Raw genomic sequence first — 7,196 nt, 5'->3', positions numbered from 1 at the left:
AAAATTCCACAAGATGTGGCTTTCCCCTTCCGCTCGTACTAGTCGGCTAAATTACAGTTAAACAATTAAAAAACAAAGAGCATTCATACCGCAGACAATAAACTTCACCCCGCCGACTCAATGGACACCCCAGCATTGCAATAAAAACTTGTTTAAAAAAAAAACACCCCAGCATTGCGTGTAGCGCCCTCCCGCTCTTCGGGTGCAGTACTACGATGCAGCTGGGGTCACTCAAATCAGTCAATCCTCTTTGGAATCACGCAAGCGTCCGGGATGTTCTGGAATGTGCAACCGTTGCAGGTTTTGTTTATGTTTTGGTAATTGACCTCGGATTTTATGAGGGGTGGGAATTCGCGGAGGGCGGGGGTCCTGGAGGAATTTCAGTACACAGGTGAGAATGAGTCAATGTTTACTTTGATGAGACTCGCCATTCGCTCTTGAGACATCGCACTTCTAGAATTTTCTAATCTCATTTTCATTGGCGATTCCACGGCAAAAAATCATAAAAAATACTGAAGTTGTTAAAAATCGTTCAATGTCGATGAAAAATCCTTCCAGATTCTTCTGATTTGTTGAAAACATTTCAAAGAATCATTTCATTGAATATTTATTGCACAAAGTTCGTGACGTCATAAATTTTCTGACTTCGCATAATTATTAACGACACCCCTCCCCCGAGTCGCTTTGATAACGCGAAAAAAAAATATTTGAAAGAATAACTGATGTCTGGGGAATGAAAGGAAGTGCGATAACTCGAATTACGCATTTTCTTTGTTGCTAACTGCGAAGAATAAAAGAAAAATCATCGATCGGTACACGTCATTAACAAAGTAGCTAGAAAAATATAACATTTTTTATAAAACCCTCCGAAATTTCATCCAAGAATACAAAAAAAAGACAAATTATTTCGCAAATTCTCATCATTTTACTGAATTCGTCAACAGTTACAAAAAAAAAAGGAATAAGTCAGAACTTGATGATAAATCAGAACTTGAGGAGACGTTTCTCATTGGTGCCATATACATCGCCATCCTTGCGTCGATCGGCATTGGCATAAACGGTTCCATTTATTTGAGTTAAACCACAAACACAACTGCCTCGATCCCCATATCTCGAGGTTCGGTGCCCCAAATTGCGTAATCCCTCGAGTACAGGCTGTGGTACTCCATACTCATACGCAAGTACCATAGGAAACACCTGGTGATGAATTCTCGAGGCGTCCATTGCCTCTTTTATCGTATTATTCATCCACAAATGTCTAGCTATCACCTGAAACGTCGATATTTTCAAATTAATTCCTCACTTCCTCTTGACTTAATGATTATCATTAGACATCCTTTTTAATTTTTATGAGTTAAAAATTCCAGGTGAATTTTTTATCAATAAATTTTTTATCACTCACAAATGATACGGAAGTGGTGATTTTCGTTCCACCAGCACCTCCGACGACCATTCTGACATCACCACTCGGTGACACAAGGATCGATGGCACCATCGAGGACATCGGCCTCTTCATCGGTTGAATTAAATTATTTTTATTAGTCCCAGCAACTCCGTAATAGTTGACTCGTCCTGGCACTGAGAAATCGTCCATTCCCGCGTTGGATACTATTCCAGTTTGTTCGGAGACGATACCACTTCCAAAACTAAAAATTTCGGGGGAGATGAAAGAGAAAATTTAATTTAAATGGACAGGTATTTCTTTGGAGCTGAAGAAAAAAAATAAGTCACACTGACTACATGTTAATACTGCTGGTTACGGATACGGCATCGCCATCGGGAGCTAAAACTGATATTTGGGCTGTTCCATGATCTTCACGGAGTTCTTTTCCAGCTCCGTAGTGCACTGGATCACTCCACGTTCTTTCGTCGGTTATTTGGGCCTTAACGGACCTCGCATAGTCTTTCGACGTCAGATTTTTAACGAACTGCAAAAAAAAATCGCATGAGAACGTGAAACCCATGAAAATCATAAAAATCATAAAGTCATGATCCTCAGAATTTTTAATCCACTGGATTCTTTAATTTTCCAGAGAATTAATTAGCGATTTGTCAGTGGGGAAATAGGAGTGAGAAAAAAATTACTTCTCTCATGTCAACGAACAGATCGTCGCCCATTTTACTTCTCATCGAGTACGCGAATTTCCACGTCTCGATTATCCTGTGATATGTGCGAATTGTGTTGTTCCATCCCTCGAGACTCGAAGATGTGAATTTAAATTCATCGAGAATATTCAGAACGAATGTCAGCAGTGCTCCACTGCTCGGTAAATTCGGAGCGAAGACACGGGTACCGTCTGATAAATTTGTCTGCAAAGTCGTCTTCCATACGGGCCGATACCTGAATTATTATAAATAAAAAATTAAAAAATCGTAATATCTGAAAATTTCACTCGTTTTAGAATAATGAACGCACGAGTTAAGATCCTGCATCGTGAGAATACTGCCGCGTCTGCGCAGATCGTCGATGTACATCTTCCCCAGGGTGCCATTATAGAATTCCCCGGCCCCCTTCTTCTGGAGGATTCTGAGGGTCTCACAGATTTTTTGGGGCTTAATCAATCCACCGGGCCTCATCAACTCGTTGGTCCCCTCCACGAGGAAAATCTTGCTCAGGGTGGGATCGGTTCGGATGAGATCGATAGCTTCCAAGGCGTCACTGTAGAAGGCGTTCGTCATGTTCCAACCTCTTTCGCACAATTCGATGTTCGGCGCCCAGAGTTCCTCCCAGGGAAGACGTCCGAATTTTTCATGGGCTGTTCGGTACCCGGCGATTTCACCGGGTACAGAAATTGACAAGGGACCGATATTTGAGGCGTTAACACCCTCGCCCTGGTACATGTCGGCGGTGGCTGCCAGTGGTGCCATGTCCCGGGAGACTAGGAAGTACGATTTTTGAGTTTTTCGATCGTAAATCGTCATCATGAATCCGCCCCCCAATCCCATCGCCTGCATGTTCACCAGCCCATTGCAGATCATTGTCGCGATCGTCGCGTCCACTGCTGAGCCATTTTTCGAGAGGATCCCCCTGGGGCACAGAATATTTTGAGCTTGAGGTGAGATGAATAATTTATCTCTAGTTTCACTGGGACGCGGGGGAAGGGAGGGAAAACAATTCAGGGGGTTGAGAAGACGAGGAATTTACGATAAAAATGGATTTTTCATAATCGATTTCGGATTAATAGTGCCGAAGTTATCGAAAGGTTCAGTTTTGCCGATTTTTCAACCGATCTTTTATTTTTTTAATTGTTGCAGCAATCAATTTTGGAAATTTTGGAATTTTTCGTTCATTTCATTTTGAAGTCGAGGTCAAATGCGGGATTAAAATTTTCGTGGATTTCTTACTTTCCGATTTCTGCACATGGCGCTCCATCGGAGCACACGGCTCCACCCTTGAAAACCCTTAACTTGCTCCAGGAGGGCGGGAGGTAGTCGTGACTATCCGGAGGGATCAGTCTATCCCAATGATGAGGTCTTCCTTTTTTATCGAAATGCAAGAATATCGCAGTGATTATTATCACCGCGATACCGAACATCACGAGACTCGCAACAACGAGTTTTCTCGATTTTCGTCTTCTCGGTCTGAAAAAAAATAATTATGCATTCCAAAAAATTGGAAAAATCAATCGTGTTGACCAAAATCTCGAGAGAAAAATTTTTATTCACTACCGATTTTGAATCCCCCGCGCGTTTTTATTAACGGGTGAGAGAGATCTACTAGCCAGCGATATCAATTGAATAATTTAATTCAATAAAAAAAAAAATACATTGTGAATAATTTTTTTAGACATCTGAAATTCTTTTAATTTCTTTTTTTTAGATTTTATATATCAAATGATAACACCCTATACATGAACCGCGCTATATACGCTAGCCTGAAAAAGATATCAAAGTCATCAGTGATATCCCGACCACTGGGTCCTCAAGATCATCGGTACGAGAATTTTCGAAAGAAAGTGTCGCCCGAAAAATTGAAAACCCATTGGTGAATATAATAATCATTCTCCATTTTTTTTAATGTCAGTAAAACCAAAAAAAAATATATCATTGACAAAGATAAATTTCTTAAATGTTAATCTTCGCGATTTCTGCTTTCTCATTAACGCGAGTGCATGATCCGTTTTTTGTAGCACTCACGCACGCGCACTGGGCATCCACGAGTGCAGAGTGGCGAATTTCGGCGGAAGTAGCCGAGCAGCACTCGATCGGTTGGACAGATTTCTCCGATGGTTTTTCTCATTTTGTGTCTCGGCAGTGGCACTCAAACTCGATGAGTTCATCATCTTCCGTTTACGGGTCGTTATTTTTATTCCCGATTTTCCCGCACATACCATATTATCTAGTATTTTATTCTCATATTTCCTCTTTCATTTCCATTTTTCGCTCTTCCAAAATTTCATTTTTACATTCATGAAAAATATTTATAACACATCGCGACATTTTCATATCCATTCGTCTATTAAATCGAAATTTTTTGTTTATTAATTTTTTCAACTTCATTTCAATGTCTAGGGATGTCCAATCATTTTGTCAATTGATTAATCAACGGATGACGGGAATTATATATTTTTTTGGCCCACGTGGTCACCCCCAACAATTTTTTCCACATTTTTAGGACTTCGCGGCACTAGATAAAGGAAAAAAATTTTCCGCGATTTTTCTTCGTCATAATTCTCTAATGACGCAGGTCTGTGAACTCGTAATTAATTTATTCAATTGATTTCTCGATTTTTAAATACTGATACTCGCACTGGTGTTATCTTTGTAGCAAGTATGCCGGACCCACCAGCTGATCGCGATATTGATTGGGGCACGCGCGCTCGAGCTTCTCATTTCCCGCGAGAAAAACGAGAAAAATATAAAATTCGATGTTCCTCTGGTGTGAGCAAATGCACGTCCGATTTTATCGTCTCTTCGGACACGGAATTTGTTATCCTCTTCGGGTCATCGTTGAAGTCGCTAATGATTCACGCGATCAAACCGATCGCGTGCCTGAGCCCTACGTCGTATGAAAAAATATTTTGTATAAAAACTGTGACACCTTTCGGAAAACAGATAATGACCTGAAAAACCTTTTCTGCAGCTAAATTCCACAAGAGAGGTTTGAAAAAAAATTTCTCTCTTTTTTTAGATTTGAAGATATTCAACGGAAAATTGACTAGAGAGGAAGCAAGAAGTGGACTTGTCATTTTTGGTTATTAAATTGTTGATAACTTTCCTCATCAACTTCCAGGAATTTGGACCACTAAATTTCGAAATAGCTAAATAGCGAAAAAAATTTCCCTTGGCGAAAAAAAAATTATAAACAAAGACAAAGTCCACCCATTGGCCTCGACGTGGATATCTCCTGACCCCAAGGGGACCAGCAGGGCTAATCTTAATCGTGAGTGTTCTTTCCTTACATTTCTCTTCTTAGTTTTAATGAGAAAAAATTGAAGCTCATTTGATGAGTGCGAATTACAGTTATGAGTTTCGAAGAAGTATAGCACTGTATTTACCATCGAGGGGAGATGGATAAGCTTTTGATACTCCTGATGATGCCCTGTATTACGTGTTGCCACGAACTTTTGTCATTAAAACGCCAGAGTAAATACTAAATACTCTCTCATTAAATTCTCATGGGAAAAACAGGATTAATTAAAAAAACGAAAGTCTCTTGTGATAACGGTATACGGAGTGGAGGTACATTTATTTTTTTCAACGTGATTTTTTTGAACCTTCGAAAATCCATAATTTTTGGATATTTGCAATATTTTTTTTTTATTATAATTATTGAAAATTTGTTTTTTAATTAAAATTCGGAAAAATCTATATGAAAATTGAATATTGAAGAATTTAAACAACTCATGACTTGGGTAAAAGCAAAATTACAAAATAGAATATTTCGGAACAAGTGCGGAAAAATTCCATTCCGGCACATCGTGATGAAAAATATCAATTTTGTTTATAATAAAGGTAGTTTAATTTAGAACGTATATTTCTTCCCGAAAAAAAAATTGCGAGTAAAAAATGTTTTCACTGGCAAAAAGTGGTAATTAAAAAAAAAATTCTTACCTTCTCCCATCACTGGGCAACGCGGAAAATTCGGCATTCTCGTGTCCAGTCATTTCCCAATTCCTCGGAAAAGCGGGAAAATAATGAGAGGCGAATCCCCAGAGAAGGTACCACACCAATCACCAGAAGCAGACTGCGGGGTCCGATAATTCGGCCCGTCCGGCCACCACGTGCGTTCGATTTTTTTTCCGACCTTCTGACCCCCGACACAAACTTTTCGTCCAATCCCCGGAGTGCAAACCAGAGGGGAAGACAGCCCGATAAAAATGAGTAAAATATCGAGAGAATGGGATGGTCACGTGCTTTTTCCGTTCATCGCACTCTCCCAAATCTCACGTACGCAATGGATGTCTCCGCGATAATCTTGAGGCCTCGGAAGTCCCTCCAAGGACATCATCATCTTCTGATTAATTTATCAACCCGTTGACCTTTTTCTCATCCCTTCCAATTCTCCCCCAAATAAAAATTTTAATCCACTTCTTATAATTTTTCATTCAAATCCTAAAAACTATTAATTGCTATTCTTCAGGAATCCCTTTCGCAATTTTTATACATCTTATGACCGATAGATTTAAAAAATATTTATGCAGCCCCGGAAATAGGAAAATGGTGAGTCACTGTTGAGATGAGAAAGGGCCTTCTCTCTTAGGGGCATGTCTTTGGGACGTAATGGGGGAAGGGGCCGGAAAGGGGGGAAAGGGAAGTAATTTTATTTGAGTGCCTCTGGGGTGAGTCACTCGAGGGATTAGGGAAAATGAGCAATTTTAAATTTTATGGGCTCTAGGACCCATTACGAGGGCCACAGGACCCATTACGAGGGCCACAAGACCCCGACGCCACGTCGTGCGTCATCTTCTGACCGATTTTCCTTTTGAGGGGAAAATAAAAATTTAATCGCCACAGTCTCAATTTTCTTTATTCCCAAACAAATATTTTTTAACACCAACGGAAGAGACTAAACATTTGTTTATCATGCCAATAATTTATCGGCAATCGTTTTTTTTTTCATTATTTTACATTCGTCGAATACACAGACACATGAATCCACTTCTCAACCAGCGAGAAATGTTTAATTGTTTTTTTTTCTTCAATTATTTCCGCTTATTCATCAACAACAACAATTTTTTTTTTTCGCTGAGGGT

General features: G+C 39.7%; 2 protein-coding genes across 7 annotated transcripts in view; one reads left to right on the top strand and one right to left on the bottom strand.

The window, feature by feature from the left end:
• The first annotated feature begins 230 nt into the window (after positions 1-230).
• LOC105271908 (phytanoyl-CoA dioxygenase, peroxisomal) overlaps positions 231-7,196 on the top strand; it is a 24,826-nt gene continuing 17,860 nt past the window's right edge. Inside the window, exons 1-3 of one of the 5 annotated variants that reach the window (XM_011313728.1) lie at positions 231-391; positions 3,821-3,985; positions 5,132-5,383. The gene's annotated coding sequence lies outside the window, so the exon portion shown is untranslated. Of the gene's footprint in view, positions 392-3,820; positions 3,986-4,208; positions 4,297-5,131; positions 5,384-7,196 lie in introns of those variants that run through there. The other 4 variants (XM_011313725.1, XM_011313724.1, XM_011313726.1 and 1 more) reach the window with 4 other exon arrangements.
• On the bottom strand, positions 903-6,214 carry LOC105271906 (gamma-glutamyltranspeptidase 1). Of its 2 annotated transcripts, none has more exons than XM_011313722.1 (7): positions 6,055-6,214; positions 3,346-3,582; positions 2,417-3,028; positions 2,086-2,341; positions 1,738-1,928; positions 1,403-1,646; positions 903-1,269 (listed from the first exon to the last, which is right to left on the bottom strand). In XM_011313722.1, the coding sequence occupies exons 1-7, from the start codon at positions 6,105-6,107 to the stop codon at positions 985-987; spliced, it is 1,878 nt and encodes a 625-aa protein (XP_011312024.1). In that variant the 5' UTR covers positions 6,108-6,214; the 3' UTR covers positions 903-984. The 2 variants fall into 2 exon arrangements, with proteins under 2 accessions (XP_011312024.1, XP_011312023.1); XM_011313721.1 differs by lacking the exon at positions 6,055-6,214 and adding an exon at positions 4,138-4,296.

The sequence above is a fragment of the Fopius arisanus genome, unplaced genomic scaffold, assembly GCF_000806365.1.
Source record: "Fopius arisanus strain USDA-PBARC FA_bdor unplaced genomic scaffold, ASM80636v1 scaffold00127, whole genome shotgun sequence".
Classification (NCBI taxonomy): domain Eukaryota; kingdom Metazoa; phylum Arthropoda; class Insecta; order Hymenoptera; family Braconidae; genus Fopius; species Fopius arisanus.
The sequence above is the reverse complement of the archived record's forward strand: the minus strand, read 5'-3'. Positions and strand labels throughout refer to the sequence as shown.

Excerpts from the sequence above, each read along its gene's own strand:
- LOC105271906 (XM_011313721.1), bottom strand. The coding sequence starts at position 4,283 with ATGATGAACTCATCGAGTTTGAGTGCCACTGCCGAGACACAAAATGAG. Across the intron at positions 1,929-2,085 it reads TGTTCGTTGACATGAGAGAA|TTCGTTAAAAATCTGACGTC; the intron begins GTAATTTTTTTC and ends TTTTTTTTGCAG. Across the intron at positions 1,647-1,737 it reads ACCAGCAGTATTAACATGTA|TTTTGGAAGTGGTATCGTCT; the intron begins GTCAGTGTGACT and ends CGAAATTTTTAG.